This window comes from Gymnoscopelus microlampas (genome assembly GCF_963454915.1).
Source record: "Gymnoscopelus microlampas genome assembly, chromosome: 4".
Lineage (NCBI taxonomy): Eukaryota > Metazoa > Chordata > Actinopteri > Myctophiformes > Myctophidae > Gymnoscopelus > Gymnoscopelus microlampas.
The window spans coordinates 20,240,523-20,263,678 of NC_139941.1; the positions used below are offsets into that span (position 1 = coordinate 20,240,523).

The 23,156-nt window shown below is 39.8% G+C and overlaps 3 protein-coding genes across 4 annotated transcripts; all 3 read right to left on the minus strand.

The window, feature by feature from the left end:
• Window positions 1-5,917: 5,917 nt before the first annotated feature.
• Window positions 5,918-11,339, minus strand: LOC311043827 (proepiregulin-like). Of its 2 annotated transcripts, XR_014600650.1 has the most exons (6): window positions 10,983-11,339; window positions 9,503-9,586; window positions 8,658-8,778; window positions 8,066-8,212; window positions 7,626-7,752; window positions 5,918-7,252 (listed from the first exon to the last, which is right to left on the minus strand). XR_014600650.1 is itself a non-coding variant. In XM_084055199.1 (5 exons), exons 1-5 carry the CDS (start codon window positions 11,023-11,025, stop codon window positions 7,683-7,685), a joined length of 465 nt encoding a protein of 154 aa, XP_083911325.1. In that variant the 5' UTR covers window positions 11,026-11,339; the 3' UTR covers window positions 5,918-7,682. The 2 variants fall into 2 exon arrangements, 1 of the variants encoding a protein (XP_083911325.1); XM_084055199.1 differs by having other exon boundaries at window positions 5,918-7,752.
• Window positions 11,340-12,131: 792 nt separating this feature from the next.
• On the minus strand, window positions 12,132-17,474 carry LOC311043006 (epigen-like). Its single transcript, XM_084054124.1, has 5 exons — window positions 17,193-17,474; window positions 15,939-16,061; window positions 15,318-15,438; window positions 15,041-15,193; window positions 12,132-12,715 (listed from the first exon to the last, which is right to left on the minus strand). Exons 1-5 carry the CDS (start codon window positions 17,224-17,226, stop codon window positions 12,664-12,666), a joined length of 483 nt encoding a protein of 160 aa, XP_083910250.1. The 5' UTR covers window positions 17,227-17,474; the 3' UTR covers window positions 12,132-12,663.
• A 1,836-nt stretch (window positions 17,475-19,310) lies between these two features.
• On the minus strand, window positions 19,311-22,289 carry LOC311043004 (epigen-like). Its single transcript, XM_084054122.1, has 5 exons — window positions 22,141-22,289; window positions 21,531-21,659; window positions 21,208-21,328; window positions 20,910-21,062; window positions 19,311-20,283 (listed from the first exon to the last, which is right to left on the minus strand). Exons 1-5 carry the CDS (start codon window positions 22,172-22,174, stop codon window positions 20,229-20,231), a joined length of 492 nt encoding a protein of 163 aa, XP_083910248.1. The 5' UTR covers window positions 22,175-22,289; the 3' UTR covers window positions 19,311-20,228.
• Between the last annotated feature and the right edge of the window lie 867 nt (window positions 22,290-23,156).

Genomic DNA, 23,156 nt, shown 5'->3' on the forward strand with positions numbered 1-23,156 from the left:
ATAAGAGCAATTCACTTTGTGCAAACACTTAGCCCCTTTTCAGTGATGTAACTGCTGTTACTTTGTATCTCAAGGCGCCAAGGATACTAGCATCTAATGAGTCATGAAAATACCTGTTCAAGACATTTAGAAATAATGATTTTAACCACCTGACGTTTGACAGTGGGTGATCCAAGCAGGAAGCAGGGTTCTTCCCATGTTACTGTAGGTAAAACTCCCTTTTCATAATGTGCCCTCTAAACAGGAAACACCTTACAAAAGGTTCCCCAGTTAGAAGTGCTGGTACCATTAGGGAGACCAAGACCCTGTTTGCCAATATTCTTAAAGAGATAGTTCCCCCCCAAAATGTCTTTTTTCTTTCGATTAGTCACCCCATGGACTTGAATCCACTCCATGGGGTGACTAATCGATAGAAAAAATGATTTTCTTTTTGGGGTGAACTATCCCCTTAAGGGGGAGTGTAGACGTTTCCCATAGGCTGGTTTCTTTACCACTTGAACCCTATAGCATCCCTATTCTGGGGGGAACATTCACAGAAAATAGCCGATCTACAAGCTCACAACACGTAGCGTTGACCCCGGGTCAACTAAGTATTAGTTAATAGAGGGTTTAAGTATGTATACGGTATATAAACAGGTGCCATGGAAGATGTTTTAATGTATTGTATTGTCATGTGTGTCAATCCAGCCTGATCGCCAGAGAATTAGTATACATTGCACGGATTTGTGCACGTCATTCCGTGCATAGTCGCCTAGAAACCCCCAAATTCCGTGCATATGTACGGGGAGTCCCACGGTGGGCATAACCAGTCGCAACCCGGAAAAACCAGGAAGTAGAGCAGTCCCCACAACAAAATTTACGATTCTGTGCCTATCGGTACGTAGCTCAAACGCCGCTGAGTAGGCTCAAGGGAATGTCGCAATGTTCAGGACGGCAACTCGCTCGCTTTAGCTCGCTCGGTGGTCCTTCACACGGCGACAATTCCCTTGAGACTGCGCGGCTCCGAAATGGTTTAGTCACAATGGGGGAGATGCGAGGCGGCTATGCACGGAATTTGTGGTTTTCCAGTAGTCTATGCACGGATTTTGAGAAACGTTGAAAAACGTTCAATGAGAACGTTTCCTCTGGCGATCGGGTTGGACAACAATTTAGCTGACTCCCTTGGACAGATCTCCCTTGAAAAAGAGATTATACCCCCTCCAGTTGAAAAGAAAGCCTACTGCTCAAAATAATTAAGGTAACACAAGGAATTAAGATCCCTTAATTCTTTTGAGCATTTTTGTTAGCAGTATGTACACACTTCATGAAAACTCAAAATAATTAAGGGATCAAAGTGTTGCCTACATTTCTTTGAGCAGTATATTAAGTTGTTTCATTTCAAAGTGACACATTTCATTTTAAATGTATGAGACCTATTCTGACCAAACAAATGCTGTCATTTACATTTATGGAAGCTGCAATTAATATCAAGGCCCTTATAATATCATTTTGGAGGCTGAAAACACCTGTAGATTTAAAAAATAAAATAAATACAAATCCAAGACACTGTTTATATAACTATTGTTCAAATATTGTATTAAACAATACTTTTTTTTTTTTTTAACTCTGAAACATGAATGTCCTTGTATTTATGTTCCGCCGTTGAATTTACAATTCAAGTGTTTTGATTTAGACAGGATCAGGATGACTTCAACCGTAGAAATTGTGTGTTGTTTGATTGATGACGCCCAGTGTTATAGTGCATCAATAGACCGTAACCAAGCGGAAACCTTGGGGCATGGGTGGAAGAGCGATCCGCTGTGACAAAGTAGCTGCTGTGACCTGCAGAGAGTGAGAGGGTGTGTTGGTTTGTTATTTTGTTGTGTCTTCAGGTAGAGGTTAACCCGTCTTCCATGCCTGAATTGGAATCCCATTGGAAAGCTGCTCGGAATGCCGCGCATATCTCAGTGGCAGTTGCTCCTGCCCCATTTTGTTTATAGATACCTGAAATGAAATGTTTAGAATATGCGGAATGGCATTGGGGAATGCATCCAAAGATGCCACACTGTGGAAACTCTGACAGGGGCCCGGAGAGAACACATCATAACAGAAACGCATCTGTAAACACAGTGAAGGTAGCTGAAAACTTGTGTGCATCCAGAGACCCATTTTTATTGCAGTTGGTGTTTAAAACTTAGCCTGGTAAACCCTCCCTCCAGAAATCTCAATTGTATTTTACTTCAGGAATCAAATGGAAATGAGATTTCCGGAGGGAGGGTTTACCAGGCTATTTAAAACTTACTACAAGATAGAATTAGGCAACAAAAACACACATTTGGGTGAATTATTTACACTCTCAGATTTACATTAATGTTGTTGTGTATAAAGACAAATACAAAGCACAAGGCTGGATGCTGTGGCCTTCTCCAGCTAGCAGACTGCTTGTCTAACCTGTTGCACTAAATACTTCCAAATTAATTTAGGAGATTTCCGTTGTTCAGCTAGCTTTGTGCTCAATGTTTATCAGCCAAAACTGATAATTGTTTCCAACCGCACCCACAGGACTGAAATGCTTTAACCACTTAAACCCTACACTATACTTCATCGACCAGTGTCCCCCACGGCGCTATACTTGGCCCCTTAATTTTTCCCTCTACATCAAATCTCGTATAATTGCCGTAAATTCAGGACATGACATGCCAAGAAAAGGGTTCAAGTGAACAATGTTGAATGCAGAACACATGTAAGGTATGTTCAAAAGATTCTCTATCCAAGATGAAGATAATGACTTGACCACACTGGCATGTGCTGCATACAGCACATGCCAGTGTTTTCCAAATAAGAAGTTTAATGTGAGCACTTTTATTTTTCGTGTGTGTGTGTGTGTGTGTGTGTGTGTGTGTGTGTGTGTGTGTGTGTGTGTGTGTGTGTGTGTGTGTGTGTGTGTGTGTGTGTGTGTGTGTGTGTGTGTGTGTGTGTGTGTGTGTGTGTGTGTGTGTGTGTGTGTGTGTGTGTGTGTGTGTGTGTGTGTGTGTGTGTGTGTGTGTGTGTGTGTGTGTGTGAGAGTGAGTGAGAGTGTGTATGTGCATATCTGTCTTTGTAAAGAATCCCTATAACAGAGCTACAAGAACAGGGTGTTTATGTATGATCAGGTCCATTCATTTACATGGTGAATTGCTTTAGGCAGTGGTTCATTGACTCTGGTTACAACTCTAATGTGGCTGCAGAGTGAGGCTGTGTTATCTATTAACTACTTGAACCCTAGTGTCCTTATTCTGGGTATGTCATTATAGGCGTACATTTGGTGAAAATACTTTCCACGAAAATAGCTAATCTACAAGGTCTCAACACATTCCGATATGCCACGTTGTGAGCTTGTAGAGCTGCTACTTTCAGAAAAGAGATTTGATGAGGTTTCAGTGATCAAATCGACAGGAAGTGATGCCCACAATGCCCTTGGAAACTTGTGGATAGGGTTAACTCCAACTAAGACAGCTAGCTCACTAGGACACACTGTTCAGCTGCTATGCCACCTGAGACAGAGACCATACAACCATGCAGCTCTCATTAGTATTTCCCCCAAAGGGACCAGAGCACGAGAAGTCTGGAGTGTCTTGATGTTTCATTTGTGCTCCATTGTACGATGGTGTCGTGTACCGAAAATAGCAAGCATAGCTCGTAGATCAGTTATTCGTAGATCAGTTACCATACGACAAGACCCTGATTCATATGACTAAGTATGAATGGGCTTTACCTCTCCTCAGGACACTTCAACATGCACATAGATACTGCCATACACAATGTAATGTAATTAAATATAATTCATAAAAAAGTTTGTTTATAAAATATTCATCTAAGGATCGGAATGACCCTCTGTTTTTTGGGGTATTCTCTGTAACAACGAGGCTCACTTACTCCACATATTGTTTGTTTTGCAGGATGTGTGTGTGCGTGCGTGCATGTGTGTATGCATGCATTTGTGTGTGTTTAAAACTACAGCTAGACAAATAGAGTAACCCTGTCCAGAAGAGGAAGTGGGGCCTAATGATGATGCCGGGCCCATAGAATGAAGACAAGCCCATAGATCAAGACAGGCCCATAGAGGAAGAGTGGCCTATAGAGGAAGAGTTGCCCATAGAAGAAGAGAGGCCCAGAAGCATGGTGGTAGAATTGCTCAGAGCGGAAGAAACAATGTTTCAGATTTAAATCCATGCCATAGTCAATCTCAGCCTTTCAATGAGAGGCTGGACAGAGGGTCCAGCTCAAACTTAGGAGATCAACTGTGGTATCAAGAGTAAGAATATTCACAGATGATAATCGGTAAGTGACTGTTGGTAAATGAATACAGCGAGCATATTGTATACAATACTGGCGGAGTGAACGAAGTCCGCGGCAGCGTCTCCTCGTTATTGTGCAGGGTCTTTGTCCAGATCTGTTTACGTCTGTATATACAGACGTAAACATATAGACATATAGACGTCTGTGTCATCGATATAGGGTCACCATTGAGTCCATCCTAACCTACAGCTTAATTTCCTGGTTCGGCAGGTGCAAGGCTCAAGAGAAACATCAGCTGAACCGGGTGGTGAGGACAGCTGGTAGGATCATTGGTGCCTCTGTTCCCTCCTTGTTGGAGCTCTATACAGAACGCTGTGCCCGAAGAGCCACCAGCATCATAAGGGACCTCCATCACCCTTCCCATGGCCTGTTTGCCTTCCTGCCCTCGGGGAAGAGGTACAGGAGCATTAAGGCCAGAACAAGTAGGATGCTGAACAGCTTCTGAGGGCTGTACATTTTTACAGCAGTGAGGGCTGTAAAAATGAACTGTGCCCCCTGCCAATCCCTTTCACTTTTGAAATGCACAACAGCAGTACTAAACTGTGCTGGTAGCTTTGGCACTTTACCTATATGTGCTGTTTAAATTAGCCGAGTCCTTTTTTTATTTTATTTTTTGACGAGTCCTTACAGAAAAACAATAGTGACAGAGTGAAGGAGATAAGATGCCAGTATGTACAGGGTTTATCAATGACGTGTCTTTTCTTTCTAAAATGTTAAAAGAACGAAAATAACACAATACAATATAAACACATCAGTTATTGCTCCTCAGTGAAATTCTTGTTGCTTTGGTATTTGATAACATCTTTTAGGAAACAAGAAGAACAAGCCATGATGGTGTAGAATGTTTACTTACCGTTGCCATGCATACTATAATTACAGTATTGTATCAAAAAGTGGTGCACACACAAATAAATGGTAGCCATGATAGGCTATATTGATAGTTGTAGTTAGCGTTTATTAGGCCATTGTGTAATAATGTTTAAAGGAGTAGTTCACCCAAAAACTAGTTGATATCCGGTAGGAGACACAATGAGTCTCCTTTGTGTCTCCTACCGGATACATTAGGGTCTTTATTATTATCATCAAATTATTGGCCCAGGAATGCGACAAAAACAAAAAAATCTCCATGCTTCATGGGGTGTGTAATTGATAGGAAATAAGTATTTTTTTGGGTGAACTACTCCTTTAAGTTATATTTAGGGCATTTCTAAGCCTTTATTTGACAGTGAGAGTGGAGAGAAAGACAGGGATTGAACCGGGGACACACTGATCATGGTGAACATGTACTGTAGTATCGGGTTGGCCCAGGGCCATTGCATAATGATTGATAGAAATAGCGTTTGGCAAACTGCCTCCAATAGTTTTTGGAGGCAGTTTTGTTTTGCAAAAGGGTAAAGCAATCAAGAAAAACTATATATTTAACCTATTACTAAATGGAAAAACAGATTACTTGAAAGGACTGAATAGATTTAAGTGTTTGGGAGACATTTTCACAAGGTTGTAATGGCTTCATGACAGAAGAATGTAAAACATTTTTCATGCAAGATTTATTTAAATCTGACTACAGCTCTACCCAAAACAATATCCCTGTGAAATGTGTCCTTCAAATATTTTGCACAATGAACCAAAAAAAATGACACAAGCCAGAGTTAATGAAAAATGTGTTTATAGAAATGAAAAATGAATGAACAATTTAAATCCTGTTCATTATTTCATTTTGAAATAGACCATGGAGTAAATCCACAAACTGATTTGTTCCTAACCACTTTAACGCTGGTGTTGTGAGCTCATTTTCTTGGCTATTTAAAAAAAACATTCAAACATTTTCAAAACATTTTGATAATAGGCCATAGGGCACTTTGATTTTACCTCTGAGGCGGAACCTGCCAATGCTTTGCCAATGCAAATGCGTGGATTCATTCAAGAAGAATCCACGCATTTGCATTGACAAATCATTGGCAGATTCACCCCAGACGTAAAATAAAAGTGCGGTGCGAACGTGCCCTTAAGTGGTTAATGCTAAAAAATATTCTAGACAAACATATAAAAAATAAAATACTGCAGGACCCTACATTACACAGATAGGCTCAGTGGGAGCCCAATAATAATGAAAACTATTTGAACGGCATTTTGCTTTACAAAGCAACACAAGACATGAAATAAAAACAATGTTAAATAATAAACTAGATAAATACAATGACATATAAATAAGAAAAGAAAAAAAAATCAAGTACATCCCGTAAAAACCTGTGTGGAGAGAAAGAAAGATGACTGATATTGCAAGCCAATCTGCACTAAATGGGTTAAAACTCCCAACAGATGCACAGATAGAGCAGTATTGCCCAGGGCAGAATCCGGGCATTGACTGTAACATAGGGGCATGATGCAGTATGTGCTTTTAGGCCCTAAAGGTGATTAAGATATGTGGAGCTGATACAGAACTTGTACGGAGTTAACAGAATATCATGTTTCTAACTGTGCAGGTGTTTAATGTGCGTCATCCTGGCTCCAAAGTGCAACACAATATGCTTCTGCAAGCCGATGCTTGTCACAGTAGAGACATGTTTTTTAGGTGCATCACTGATTCAATCCATAGATTACCAGTTTGAAAGTTTTAAGGGACATTTGAAAAGTAACTGAATTGTTTCATATCTGTCTGCCTATTACACACTAGGTGGCAATCCATGACAATGTATTAGTGTTCTGTGACTAATGCATGATGTCTGTGGTCACACACCTGCATGAGCAACTAACTATACATTGGGCGCATACTGTAACTCTATCCCTAACCCCTAAAGCTAACCTCTAAAAGCCTAATTGTAACATTAAACTCAACCTGAATCTAACTCTAAAAATGTATTTCAACCATGAAACAACCATTTCTCTTGTGAAGACCAGGACATGTGTCCTCGCAATGTCTATTTCTCAAATTCTACTATACTTGTGGGGACAGTCGCGTAACGAGGCAACAGCGTGCCCCGACGCGAGGTGGTCACAGCGGGCCCTCATGAACGCGCATGCACGCGCGCTGCTGCGCGTGCATGTGCGCCCGGACTGTGCGCACGCGCGAAAATTTTGCGGTTATTTAGTGGTTTCTGATACTTTTTTCGCGGGTTTGTGACGGATTTCGGGTACATAAACAACGGTTTTGTAACAATGTTAAGGGGCACACCCAGGTTTATTTTTTAATTCATAATTCTTTTTTTTATATCTTAATTTTTTTTTTTTTGGATTTTTTTCTGGGTGGCGAAGTGCCCCTAATGTCATGGGCCCCAATGCAACCGCGTTGTCTGCGTGACGGTAGTTACGCCCCTGTGTGGGGACATTTGGCCCTCAGTATAGCAATACAAGTACACTCACACACACTAAGCATTCTGCACTCCCTGGTATCCCTGATGCTTTGGTCGGCAGGAAAATCTGCTTCTCTTCTTATACCTAGGAAATTTCAAGAAGTAGCGAACATTAGAATTATTAAAAAAACATCAAAACAATTCTGCACAGGTAAAACCAAGCTGTGTCCCATGAGTAACAAATGACTAATTATAGCGTCCCTGTTTGTTCTGGAGTGAACATTTGTCTAGAAGCTCACAAGCTTGAAGATCGGCTATTTATGGGAAAGATATTTAGTGTAGAAGCAAAATTAGGAGGCCTAGTATAGAGTTAAAGGGTTTAACTGCCTCAATCACCCATCAAACACCACATTGCACTGTACACAGAGTAGACAGACAACTCAAGACATCAGCCTTACCATTTCCAGTAGAAGTAAAAGGCTCCAGCTAGCCCTATAATCAGCAGAGCCACACACACGATGACGAGGACCACCTGCTCCTCTCCTATTGGCTGCTTGACCAGTTCCATATGAGCACACCTGGGGCCATAGTAACCCCCTTCACAGCTGCAACACAAAGACAAGTCAGTGCACAGATTAAAGGAATACTCCTTGAGATGTAGGATCAGACAGCAATGCGTCAGCCTCAGAGTGGGAGCGACAAATTGTGCTTTGTCAGCCGAAAGTTAATCCAAAAAAGGTTGTGTGGATCGACACAGTTAACCACTTTCACACCTGACATCCTTATTTTATGTCATTATACTTTTCCCAACTAAAATGAATAAATAATTAATAATAATAATAAATACAATAATTTGCAAAAATAGCAGCTCTACAAGCTCACAATTTGTTGTATCAGATTAGCTATTTACGCTATTTGTCGTACCACAAAGTATATTGGGTTAAAGTCACAAATTGATTTGAATAGATTATAATCCACATACTTGACAGTGGCGCATTACTTGTCTTTAACACTGACACACATGCATTACGCGCGCACACACTATCTTACTTGCAGTGATATTCATTGACTTCCAGAAGAAGCATACACAGGCCATTGTTGAAGCAGTAGTGCTCTAAGCCAGAGCCACAGCCAGCTGTCATCGATCTCACCACTCGAGGGTGCTCTTCCACTAGATATAAATCAGTAATGAGATTAGGATGACAAGTCTTTACATAGGCAATCAGGAATGCATAATCACATACCCCTATCAGGCAGCGCTGCCAGCTATCATCCTACCCAACCCCGACAATTACATCTTTCCTCTGGGCGATGGAACAGGTTTTTCCTCAGATCAGTAGCGCTTTACCAGCCCTCTTATATAATCTCCCATCTCTCACAGAATCACTGTAATTTTCCCTCACCACCCATGAGAACTTTATTTAATACTGTCAATAAATGTGCTGCTGTTACCCTTTCTTACTATTTTATTATACCATTATACACAATTATAATATCTGCATAAGCCAAAATGATTTTCGACTTTGACACTTTCTAATAATATACACTCATAAATTATGTTCCACAGTGGCTTTCTTCCCTGTATTCTATCCACTTACAACCACTGTACATAATAACATAATACACTTCCTTCCCTTCACAGCTGCAACCATGGAATAACTAAAAGCAGATACCGAACGTGTATCTTGATAATGATATATATGCTGCCCGTCACACATCTTGAACATTCTTTCATGCTGCCCTGTTGTCCGTGTATGTCAATATGGGCTGTGAAACGCAAGTATTTGAGTGTATTTGGAAGATAAGCTGATGAGTTGGATCTGCTTTAGGCTGCAAACACAGCAGACAACGGAAGTTGATTTCTAACACCACAGTCATCAGAGTAGGCTACATACCTGCAGATGGGGAGTTGCTTACTGTGGTTTGCCGTAATGAGGAGACACCCTTTGTGGATGCATAAGGCCAGAACAGCATGACGCCTGTTTAACAGAAAATGTTACCCATGTCAAAAATGTTGTGGTTCTCAGGTTGTGTGGATTTGATTTATGATTGGGTTTGAAATAAAAATGATATAGGTGATTATTTCTGTTGTTGACACGTATTCTTGCAATTTGTTTCACCGCAAGTGTCATCAATACAATACGAGTATGATTTATGTTATTCAGGACAGGAGGAACACCTAAAGCTACAGGAGGAATGTAATGTATATAGACCTATGAGAATATGTGATACTGTCCAAGACAAATTCCTACACATTTAGGCCTATTGCATGCTGAAAATTAGGCATAATGGATGTGATTATTGAGTCAATAAACATCAAGTGTCAAAGTGATGCTTGACAACCCGTGTGGATATTGTTGTGTAAACAATTATGCAGTGAAAAGGAGGTGATGTGATGTTGGTCTTGTTAATTGCTCCACATTCCTGTACCAGTCTCAACGGCTTGGGGTGACGGTGGCATGTTTAGGCGCTCACGTCCTCCAGGCTTGGCAAAAAATAACATGCTTCGTCAAGACATGGACTGTATCCAGGTACATCGCAGCCATAGAAGCAACGAAGACCTGGCAGCCTTGCTCTCCCTATGATGTGCTTGTTGTTATAGCTGAAAGTTTCATCTGTTTTTCAGTGGGAGGAATGGAGCTCATTCTTGGGTGTAACTATTTCAAGATAAAAGCTGTGACTAAGTTTTGTTTATTTTGTCTCATTAATTATTCACTCATCCCTTTTCTCACAATCATTTCCATTCTCTTGAGGGGAACATTACATATTTTCTCAGTATCCACAGCCTGCCATGTGACATCATGGCCTGGATGAGGACGGATTTGCTTAGACCACAAGTTATTTATTGTCTTCACCCAAGGCACATGTATCTTTAAACAAAAATATTTACCTGTTTTCGTATTTTTTATATTTGTTGTCTGCAATTTCAATTGACCAACAATATAAATCAGATGCTCTACTATTTTGGAATTTACCATTAAAACAGGGGTAAAGATGAAAAGGGCAAACCACATAACTAGCTTACCTACTGTCTGTTCATATAGGGTTAATGACACAGAATAGCAGAATGTTTTAGCCTATTAGGCTATACATTAGGCTATTTTCCTATTTTGGTCATAGCAGCATAGGCCTATTAAACCTTGTGTGAAGCAAAAAGAAATAGTCAGCCATGAAAGTGAGGTACTTTTGTAAAATCACGCAAATATCCTTAGGACTCCAATCTGATATTTAGATTCATTCACTAGCCTATAGTATCAGATTGTAAACTTGCCCAACACCCCTTTCATAGGTGGATCAACAGTGAATTTAAACAGCCAAAGTAGAAGCCGGTAGACATGCATCTATCCCTGCCTAACTATTAAAACAACAACATACCGAAAAGTGTCAGAAGAGATGAGGAGGGCATGGTGTTCTTCATGGCCGAGTCGACAGCAGAACAAAATCAACGATCAACCGTCCTTTCCAACCTTATTTTTAACTCTATGTTTCCGACGGTGCTCTCGTGGACAGACAGTCAGGGACGTACTGACTATGTTTTGGGCATTTCCTGTCAGAAGCCTATAATTGAATTATTCAGGAGCTGACGAAAACTTTTTTGTTTTTTTTGTCGGAGAACACCTGAAAACTACACTTTATGGTTTGGGCGTGGTGGTCGACTCATGTCTTTTTCGTGTGTGTGTGTGTGTGTGTGTGTGTGTGTGTGTGTGTGTGTGTGTGTGTGTGTGTGTGTGTGTTTGTGAGTGTTGGGGAGATGGGGAGAGAGAAATGAAAAGAACAGCCCTCGCACTGACGATCAACTAATTTGTAGAGGTGCCTGGATGATGAGTCATATTTAATGATATGTCTTTTAATAATGGTTAATAATGGTTTAAATAAAGGATGTTTTGGTCATCTGTCTCCAGAGTCCAAATAATGATCAAATATATGACCTAAACTAAATAAAATAAACAAAACTGAAATGAAATAAAATATCCTACTTTCTATTAAGCCCATTTATAGTGAACAGCTTTAGCCTACATGTTATGCCACTGACATTATAATGAATTATTGGACATGTGTATAGCTTAAGTAGGCCTATAGTGTAGCAGCAGGCCTAAACTGAAATACATGGCTCATTATGCTTTTTTGATTAATAAAAAAAATCGTTATAATCGAGAAACAATGCAGCAAGGTATTTTCTTAATGTCAAACAGTGGACTAAAGCACTTGCATTTCAAATGACACTAGATTCTCTTCTTCCTGGAGGTAGCCTCAGGCTATTGAATTCACATTTATGAACACCTCCCCCTTACAGCTGCTCACCCTATCATGGATACATCTCATGGAAAACAAGCACCTAAATAACTATTATTCATATTTCCTTGGTTAGACAGTAAACACATTACAAAACAGTGTTTGCCATGCATTATCTGCATTAATGCTGTGTATGTGTGCACACGTTTCTGTCTTTTCTCCAAAACATTCAAGGAACAAAACAAAGGCTTATTTTTATGACTTTATTAGAAAACATAAATAAATCCACACATTAAATAAATTAATTTATCACAATAAATAAACCCAGCATAAACCCAATTTCACAAAGCCCTTTTTAACAGACCTTGTTAATTGAGCCAGAACTGACAACCATTGAATCTTTTGTACTTCACAATCATAACAAGTCATGTTGTCTGCATTTCCATCAGGAAAATAAAAATGAATGCACTTGGTTACTTGACACTGTAGAGTCAATCATGAGGTCAGACCCAAAAGACTTTATGTCAACTGTAACTGTCCACTTCTCATAACTCTGTCTGGGTAGGTACAGTAAAAGTCTCAGTGCTAATTTCACTTGTAGCGTGAACAAACGTCAAACGGAACCTCTGAGTTACAAATGTATAAATGAACACTATTAGGATTTGACACTATAGTTTTCAGTGCAACAGATTATAATATTAAAATGCATCTGTAGGACTGAACAGAGTGGTGATGAGGCAATGATGATGATGAAGATGATGGTGATGATGATGATGAAGATGGCGGTGATGACAACAAAGGAAGTAACAGTAAGTTACAGGGGTTACACTGAGTTCTCAGATCCATGTTTAATTAACCCTTTTGAGTTGGCACACCTGGAAAAAAAAAAGAAATATTAGAATGCGGATTTGCATGATGGATATAACTGGGGATAAGATGGCTAGGAAACCTCAATTTCATTACACCAATCCAACTAACAAAAAACACCTGACAGTGTCTGATAATCTGATTCGCAACAGTGACAGTATTTTACCTGCCAATGGCAATGGGAGAGACCGTTTTAACATGTCCTCCTTGACAGAAAATGTGCTGGTATTGCCTGACAAGCGCAATCTGTTTCTAGCCTAAAATATCATGTCCAAGACGACAATCACAACACATCTTGATATGTCAACTTAAATAGCTTGTTCTTTTTTTAAACGTATTAAATCGTATTGAAAGACAGCTGTGTGCTGCAGTGTGTTGCGACTCTGAGCACTGTGCAGTGTGCCTCTCTCTCTTTTCTCTCTCTGAGAGAGTGAGACTCTCACCCACCCTCTCCCTATAACGGAGCAAAATTTTACTTACATCGTAGTTGAACAAGCCATCCCCTTGCAACATACTGTATGTATTCTCAGAGTCACGTCAAAATTGCTTTGAAGCAGTTTTGTCACTGAACAGTTTTGGCTACAGGTAGGCTACAGGCAGCCTGTCACACTCTCTCACTATTACTTTAAAGCAGGGGTTTTCAACTGATTGTGAATCAGGGACCACCACCCTGACTAAGAATCAACCTGGGGACCACTGTTGTGTTGGGTGGGGATATGGACTAAGATTAGTGCTTTGGTAACACTTGCTATGCATCCCATGTCTGCATCCCACTGTTTCTTAACCTTATAGTCCATGGCATAATTAGGTCTGCAGGTGGTCCATGGGAAAATGTTTTAACAATAGAATAAATGTAAAAATAATCAAATACCTTTGTAAAATGTATTAAAATAATATTTAATAAGTCCATCAAATGTAAGAAAATATTAATACATTGAATTAATAGGCATGGTGTGGGAGAAAAAGCTTGCAATTAAATAATGACTGTTAAGGTTTGATTGTGCAACAAACTATCAAGCCCAGGCATTATTTAACTGAAATATGTGAGTGGTCCAGAGCAAATCTATCTATCTGATCTATTCCTACCCCACAGCTACCCTTATAACATTCTCTTACTTTATCCAACCTTCCACTAAACTCATGTTTTGTAATTATGTATGAGTGAGCAGACACATGTGATTATATGGGCACTTTTCCTAATAATGATGACTCAATCAGGCATGTAGCAACTCATAATGTAATAATGGCTCATAATATAATAACGGCTCCCATACACTTCCCCTTCTTGAGATTTTCTGTAGAATTTCTTGACCTACGACTGCCCAGTAACTGACAATATTGACGAATCATCACCAGATCATTATTGCACTGTTCCATGGAAGAAAATATTCACTTTCTACATTACTAAATGCATGGTCAGGGACCACATGCAATACCTTCACGGACCACCAGTGGTCCACGGACCACCTGTTGAAAACCCCTGCTTTAAAGCATACTGGCTCAATCCAAAGTGAGGGTCGCTCTCTTTGTTGAAACCAATGATCGCCGACCACAATCCCGACCAGTAAGAATGTTCAAGGTTCACTTTATTTGTCATTTACGTGCTTGCACATGAAATGCTGTCTCACTCTACGCTCTCTCTTTCTCCTTGCCAACGTCATTCTAAATCTGAACACGCCCTTAGGGCTTTTTGATCCTTTAAGCATCATTGTATAATCGTACCACTGTATTTGCAAACTGTTAATAAAGTATTCACTCAATCACGCTATCCCGGTACTTTGATTTCTAGCGTTTTCCACTACATGGAAAGTTTTATTCCACCAGTACATTTCGGAAATTTACTTGGAAAATTACTTGGAAGCTTGCCGCAGCTTGCTCAAACAACAAAAATGCCGACACACAACATCAGTGCCCGTATTCACATGAGATGGATTTCAACATTTCCACTATACTTCCTGCACCTGGCTATGTGAAAACGGGGTATGATGTGATAAGTAATACCATGAAGGCCAGTCATCAAGCACCGCAACGTGATAGAAGAGCTCTAAATCTGAAAGTACTGAATTATCTATTAGCCACAATGACCACATGATAGAGGAGGGGAAGACTGGATCTTCATTATTTCATTGGCTTGTTCCAAAAAATAAGAAAAAAACATAAAGCAGTCAAACATGAGCCAATGAGTTTCATCAGGCCAACTACGGCACAACATAATAAAACCCTCAGTGTTCATTTCATCATTTGTAACTCAGGAGTTAATTTAACACTCAGGATGATTTGACTGTGCAGTGAGTAGAGAATCACCCGTAACAGCCATCAGGTACAGCACTTACCTCCTGTGGAGACAGAAGAAATATATTAATCCACCGGCAAGAATGAGAAGGGCCACTCCCACAAGGACGATGATCACTCCCTCATAGTTGGAGCCCGTCCGAGTTTCCGATACAAGAAACATACACCGCACGCCACTGTATGAAGATGTGCACCTGCAGACACAGTGAGAAACGTGTTAATACATCTCTGCTTGAATACCAATTAATGTGTGCACATGAGAGAGACAGACACAGAGAGAAAGGGAGGGAGAGGGAGAGAGACTGCTTCATATCTTACTCGCAAGAAGGCATGTTGGTGTCTTGTGGGTATATGCACCGGCCATCATTGAAACAGTAGTCGACATGTTCCTCCCTGCATGGACTGTGCATTCCCAGCACTCGAGGTTCCTCCATACTTCCTACAAGAGAGATAATCAAAAATGGTTCATCACAAATGGTGTACAAAAAATACGTGTTTGCAGGTACATGGAATGAAGCAAAAATAAAGTATTGTGACAAATGTAATGATGTTTAGGTATTGTCATTCTAAAGCTACTGTATGTTGCTGCTGTTCTACATACAGCCAACCAGTTGAAGAAATCACAGATTGAGGCTTTAACCATTGCTTTTATGACATTTCTGAGACCATTCGTGTTTGTGGTTCAATACTCTTTAATCTCAAAATAACTAATAACCGAAAATAGACGATCTACAAGCTCACAACACGTCGCAGAGCTTGTAGATCTACTATTTTCGGTGCGCGTCATGCTTTCATGGAAGACATGCTGGCTTCTATGGAATCCAAATGACTGAAATCAGTCATTTTAATCCATGTAGGTATCTCACGATTTTGGTTCCCCACTGAAGGTAATGCATGTTCCAGTCAACACAATGCTTTGTATTCTCTGAAGCCACTTACCATTGTTAAGGTCAGTTGTCAGCATGTGTTCTGAAATAGGAGGGTCATGTGTTGTAAAGTTATCTGGTAGGGTTTCACTCTGGACCACTGTGATCAATATGAACAGTGCTGCAACCACCACAGCTGGAGCGGAAAAGCAGAGGGCAGAGATGTGACAAATTAATTAAACACTACATCCTTGACAAGTTTAGTTTGCAACACATTATCTACTCCATAAAAAGTGTGGTGGTCACTGACAGCACCATTGACCACCAATTAAAATCCAGACAGAACGTGTCTCACAATTAGGTCCAACTTGAATCCACTTGCTAACTATTCTCAGAATGCTTTATTTATGGTAAAATATCAAATAGACCGGTTTCTTTTTTGTGTTATCCTTATAGCCTTAATGTACCAAGTGCTGTTTACATTTCTGACTAATAAAGTATTCAATCAATCAATCTTGTTTACAAACATTACTGAGTGGGTGAAACCTGCTATGACTGAAACGCGAATGATGCATTGATTAGACAATCAGCTCAGCTGTGCGGTCAGGTTCAGTCAGCTCGAGCAGCATCTCAAACTCATCTAGATCGATGCATTCCAGAGTATGTTGTAAACAAAGAGCAGTGGTGGAAAAAGTACTCACATTTTTTACTTAAGTAAAAGTATCAATACTGCAATGTAGCAATACTCTGTTACAAGTTAAAGTCCGGAATTCAAAATGTACTTGAGTAAAAGTATTGTTATCACACTGTACTTAAATTACCAAAAGTAGAAAGGACTCATTGTGCAGAATGTCCCACTTCACAAGTTTTCAAATGCATTCAAATATTTTCAAAATGCCAGATACAAGCTGGCATTATTGAGCTTGTAGATCGGCTATTTTCAAATGGTCGAAATGGCTGGGCTGAAGTGGGTAATGTATGTTTTGTAATAATAACGAAAATCTACAAAGTAACTAGTAACTAAGGTTTTCAAATATTTGTAGTGGAGTAAAAGTACAATATTTGCCTCTGAGGTGGAGTAAAAGTATTGACAATTGGAAATACTCCAGTAAAGTTAAAAAACAAACTCAAAATTCTACTTAAGTACAGTAGTTGAGTAACTGTATTTAGTTACTTTACAGCACTGCAACTTTGCAAAGGGTTACAGCACAAAGCCTACTTTAAAACAAGTTCTTCGAGTCACAGTCATATGTCAGTGTCAAATTAAAGTGTCCATGTCGATCAGTCTTAACGTTTAGCTAAACTGAGAAAGGAGTGAGTAACTTACCTTTGTCCAAACGTGTTTGTCTTTTTGTAAGCATCTTGTCCTCCGATTGTGAGTTATTATCAGGTAACTCTTTGCCTTGATGTCTTGATCCAAGCTGGACTGCTAAAGGCTACTCTTTGCTGGACTCTGTAAGCTCAGACCTATAGGCTGATCCTTATATAGCGAGTCAAAACGTAACACCCTATGTGATACACCTACTTTTTGCTGAAATATGAAAAGAATGTCGTTTCGTTTCTTTAAACCTAGAAAGCCTGCCCTGGAGCCACCATCACTTCCTTCCTGTCCCACATTCTGTCCACGGCAACATGCACTCAGAGACACCTCTAGAATGATGCTCGTTCCAGATGGACAGGTATTTACGGAGGTGCCCAGTCGCCCACACTGGGGGCTTTGTGTATCCCAGCCCAGGGCATTTTTACCTGAGCGCAAACGGCAGCAAGACCCCAGTGGTGGTGGAAAAAGTACTAAATGTTTTAAAGTAAAAGTATCAATACTGCAATGTAGAAATACTCTGTTAGGTAAAAGTAAAAGTCCTGAATTAAAAATGTACTTGAGTAAAAGTACAAAAGTATTGGCATTAAAATGTACTTAAAGTACCAAAAGTAAAAGTACTCATTGTGCAGAATTTCACAACTTCAAAATGTATTCAAAATCTTTTGAAATAGATCTACAAGCTCACAATGCCACACATTGTGAGCTTGTATATCAGCTATTTTCAAATGGCCGAAATGTATATAGGGCTGAAGTGGTTAATTTATGTTTTGTAATGATAACCAATCAAAATCTACAAAGTAACTAGTAACTATTAGGTTTCAAATAATTGTAGTGGAGTAAAAGTACAATATGTGTCTCTAAAATGTAGTGGAGTAGAAGTTAAAGTATTGGAAATTGGAAATACTCTAGTAAGGAACACTCAAAATTGTGCTACAGTACTTGAGTACATGTACTTAGTTACTTTCCAGTTTCCACCACTGTGAGGATCTGTTTGAGTTGAAATACTTTCAACTTTGAGCATTTGCTTTTTCAGCTGGGAAAAATGCTAAAGCCACATAATGTATGAACCAGAAGAGTGGGCACCTGTAAACATTGTGGGCACCTCAATGTTAAATTGGCTATTTTCCCCAAAAATTTAAAATAATTTGAAAAATGGTCTGAAGTAGGCCTATTACATGATTTGAACATTTGACATTCAAGACATGATATTTCTACAATTGCTACTACACTTATCTATTCATTTCTTGGTGGGCAAGTACCCTTACTAGGCCTAAACTGAAATGCTTTATGTCTATGGTTTCCCCACTATGGCAGAGGAGCGATAGTTGTTACCTCAACAAGACAGGCATGCCTACAGCGCCCTCATAAAAAAAATATATAATATGACATTTTCATTATAGGCTACAGTACGCTATATTTTTCTGCATAAAGAAAATTCAAAAATGTGTTTTTAATATTTCTTGCAAACTATATTCCTATGTTTTTGGATGCTTGAAGTAGCCTAAATGGATCTGTTTGATTGTTCGTCAATTAGTTCCAAGGGCCCTCCAAAGCAATTGGCACCCAAGATCTTTTCTACAATGGTAACCTCGCGTCACCAGACTTTCCACATCGGAGGAAAATGGAGAGATAATGGAGAAAATACATTTTCTCAATAGCAAACAGTGGGACAGCAGCACTGCATTTCAAATGACACTGAATTCTCTTCTCCCTGGAGGTAAACTATATAGCCTCAGCCTCAGGCTTTTGAATTATCTTTTCTGGACTCTATTCTGTGTTTGACTGGGAGCCAGTGAAGGCATACATGGAACTCATTAAAAAGTAGCAGCTAACTCATTAAAAAGTAGCAGCTAAAAATAACTATTATTCATATTTCCTTGGTTAGACAGTAAACGCATTACAAAACAGTGTATGCCATGCATTATCTATCGATGTGTGTGTGTGTGTGTGTGTGTGTGTGTGTGTGTGTGTGTGTGTGTGTGTGTGTGTGTGTGTGTGTGTGTGTGTGTGTGTGTGTGTGTGTGTGTGTGTGTGTGTGTGTGTGTGTGCGCGCGCGTGCGTGCGTGCGTGCGCACACACGCGTGCCTGTCTTTTCTCCAAAACATTCAAGGAACAAAAGCAAAATCTTATTTTATGACTTTATTACAAAACATTAAATAATGGCACAAATTCAATAAATTAATTAATTTATATATTACAATAAATATACCCAGCAGGAACTACATTTCTCAAGGCCCTAACATACCTAGTTAAGAGAGCCTGTTTATTCTCATGGCTGAACTTTTCTGAACTGGCAAACCACTGAATCTTTTATGGTTCCCGGCAAGTCACGTTGTCTGCATTTCTGTCCGGCAAAGGTGGATGCACTACCATGTTCGACACTACAGTGGATTGTGAGGTCTCACCCGAAAGACTTTATGTACTCCAGAGGTTCTCAACCTTTTATGGATCAGGGTCCACCCATGGAACAGGGTCCACCCATATGACCATATTCAGAGCATGTTCATTTGAATCAATCGATCGATTGTGTTCCATCTTGGATCAATGGAACTTTATGGTCTTATTTATTGGTATCACTTTTTCATATTAATGTTATGTTATCATTAAAATCTTAGTGTTTAGGGGGCCTACTTGCAGTATCCTCACAGCCCACCAGTGGGCCCCGGCCCACAGGTTGAGAATCACTGATGTACTTGTTGTACTGGACGAAACGTCCAAACAAAACAAATGTCCATTACCCACACAGCTCTGTCTGGGTGCACAGTAAAAATCGTGTTCAGAGAGTGTACAAAAAGAAGCAAATGGACCCATTAGGTTCCATTTGTACACTCTGAGTTACACATGGATAGATTAAGTCTAAGGATTTTACTGTCATTTTCCATTGGAACAGATTATATATTAAAATGAGATTGTAGAAAGTGTTAACACTGACAGCAGTGATGAGGCCATGATGATGATGAAGAGGAAGAAGATGGTGGTGGTGGTGGTGGTGGTGGTGGTGGTGATGACGACAACAGAGGAAGTAACAGCAAGTTGCAGGGGTTACACTGAGTTCTCAGATGATCCATGTTTAATTAATCGTTCTGAGTTGGCACACCTGGAAAAGAAAAACATATTGGAATGAGGATGTGCATGAGTAACAGTCAAAATATGACTTGTTGATCCTACAGTGTAAAGTAATTCAGAATTATTCTGAAGAGGCATAGGTAGGAAACCTCAGTTTCACTACACAAATCCAACAGAAAACAACTGACACTGTGATGCATTTGAGGCAGAGTAGCCCCTGATAATTACACTGATGTGATGAATAATGCCGTGAAGGCTTTGATCATGTAAATCAAAGTGCTGTCAGGCCACTCATCAAGCACAGCAATGTGATAGAATGAAGAGCTTTTTACTGAATCATCAAATGAAAAACAAAGTGTTGATCCGACTCAGTTGAAAATGCAACATTTTTGTTGAGCACTTTTTCCCCAAGAGTTGACTAAAGAAGGGGGAAAAGGGTATTCTTGAGCTATTGTTACAATGTCCAAATGTATAAATCCAAAGAGGATTCAATCCAACTGTGGCACAACACAGTTAAATGCTCAGTGTTCATTTAATCATGTGTAGCTCAGAGAGTGTACAAATGTAACCAAATTACTCTCAGTTAAATGAACACTAAGAATGTTACTGTGCAGTGAGCAGATATCTAAACGAACAGCCATCAGGTACAGCACTTACCTCCTGTGGAAACAGAAGAGATATATTAATCCAATGGCAAGAATGAGTAGGGCCACTACCACAATGATGATGATCACTCCCTCATAGTCAGAGCGCGTCTGAGTTTTGGCTACAAGATGCATGCATCGGTCGCCACTGTGTGAAGGTGAGCACCTGCAGACAGTGAGAAATGTGTTAATACATCTGTGCTTGAACACCAATCAAGATTCATCTGTGCACATGAATTTAAAATAACTGTGTGTGTGTGTGTGAGAGAGAGAGAGAGAGAGAGAGAGTGAGAAAATGGTTGACATCTTACTCGCAAAAAGGTTTGTTGGTGTCTTGTGGGTATATGCACTGGCCACCATTGAAACAGTAGCCGACATGTTCCCCCCCGCATGGACTGTGCATTCGCAGCACTCGAGGTTCCTCCATACTTCCTAAGAGAGATGGGGGGGGGGCACGTTTAATCACAAATAGTGTAAAATGCAATGACAATCGGTCCTGTGTTTGCAGGAATCTCTGAGGCACATCATTTTGGTTAGTTACTACAAATATTACCCAGTCCCAATGTGTCAACTTATATAGTGCAAATGAATGCATGCTCCAGTTAACACTGCTTTGTATTCTCTGAAGCCTTACCGTTGTAAAGTTCAGTTGTCAGCATGTTTTCTGAAGGAGGAGGGTTGTGTGTTGGGTCGTTCTCTGACAAGGATTCACTCTGGACCACTGTGGCCAATATGAACAGTGCTGCAACCACCAATGAGACGGCTGGAACAGAGAGGCAAAGAACAGAGAAGGACAATTAAACACGATATTGTTTACCCGATTCACATTGCTGAGTAATTACTGAAGAAAACACGGCATTATTATTTTTGCTTCATTACTTGAACAGACAACGCCACTGACCACCAATTAAAAAACACACGGAATAGTCAATGGTGTCACACAACTTTTTCACACAATTATTCAACATTTACACCATGGAAAGATGTTCAGGAATCCACTTACTAATACATAAAATGCATTATCTATTTGCATCTAAAAATCCATTAACACTGTGCACTTGATATATTTTATATAGCAAATTGAGACATGGTCTCTTGCAATGGGTTACAAAATATCTGTCATTTAAAAGCAGCTGGAGTTTGCAAATCACTGAATAATTCAATCATAATTTCAATGTCAAAGAAAAATGTCAATCAGTCTAGTCATCTTAAAGCTTAAACTGAGAAAGGAGCCAGCAACTTACCCATGTCCAAATGTGTTTGTCTTTTTGCAAGCATCTTGTTCCCTAATTGTGAGTTGTTCGATACGTCTTTGCTGGAGTTTGTAAGTTCAGACCTCCAGTATGCTGAGCCTTATATAGCGATTCAAAGCAATGCAAGCACACAAACAGCCAATCATACGCCTAGATTTTGCTGAAATATGAAAAGCATTTCCTTTCCTACCATAGAGAGCCTGGAGCGCATCACTTCCTGCCCCATTGTCCAAGGCAACGTGCATGCAGAGACAACTCAAGAATGGTGGCGGTGGAGTTGGACAGGTATTTTACCTGAGGCGCCCACATTATTTAACCTTATACTTTGGAACTAGCTGAACCTGCGCAATCATTGGCACATCTAGTTCGTTTTCATGATGCTTGTCAACTCTCATTTTTTGATGAATTACCTCACTGTAGGTATTGTGAAAGCCGTTTCACTGAAATGGCATTCACTGAATGGAAATGGAAGTAATATGAACTGGCACAGGTTAAGAAATAAAAAGACAGAAAGGGAAGGGAGGTACTGTGGATAGACAACCAAATCATTTGTGAAATGAGAGAATCTGCACTATAACGAGTTTTCTTCAGGTTGAAAATCCAAATTTAAAAAGTAATTTCATTCAAAACATTTCAGATTGTGTGGTTTGGGACCGGGTTGTGTAGTTACCTTGCCACAATGTGACTTCAAATATTGGTAAGATATCTTAAATAGTTGCTCTGTCTTTTAGAAATTGATATTCCAAAAATAGCTCCTCATTGCACAGTGAATGAGCTCTCAAAGTCACTCTTTTAGCACATAAACCGATACAAACATAGCTGATCCTACTAAGTTACATCATGGCAAGGTAACTACACAACCCAAACCTCTACCAAAGTGGCATTGCGCTTTAAAGGCCAAGTTAGACCAAGCTGACCATCAACAACAGCAGGGACATTACATGCCACACTACACCTGCAGCTGGTCAAGTTTGAGCCAATAGCATCGAATTTGAGTAGGAAAAGCA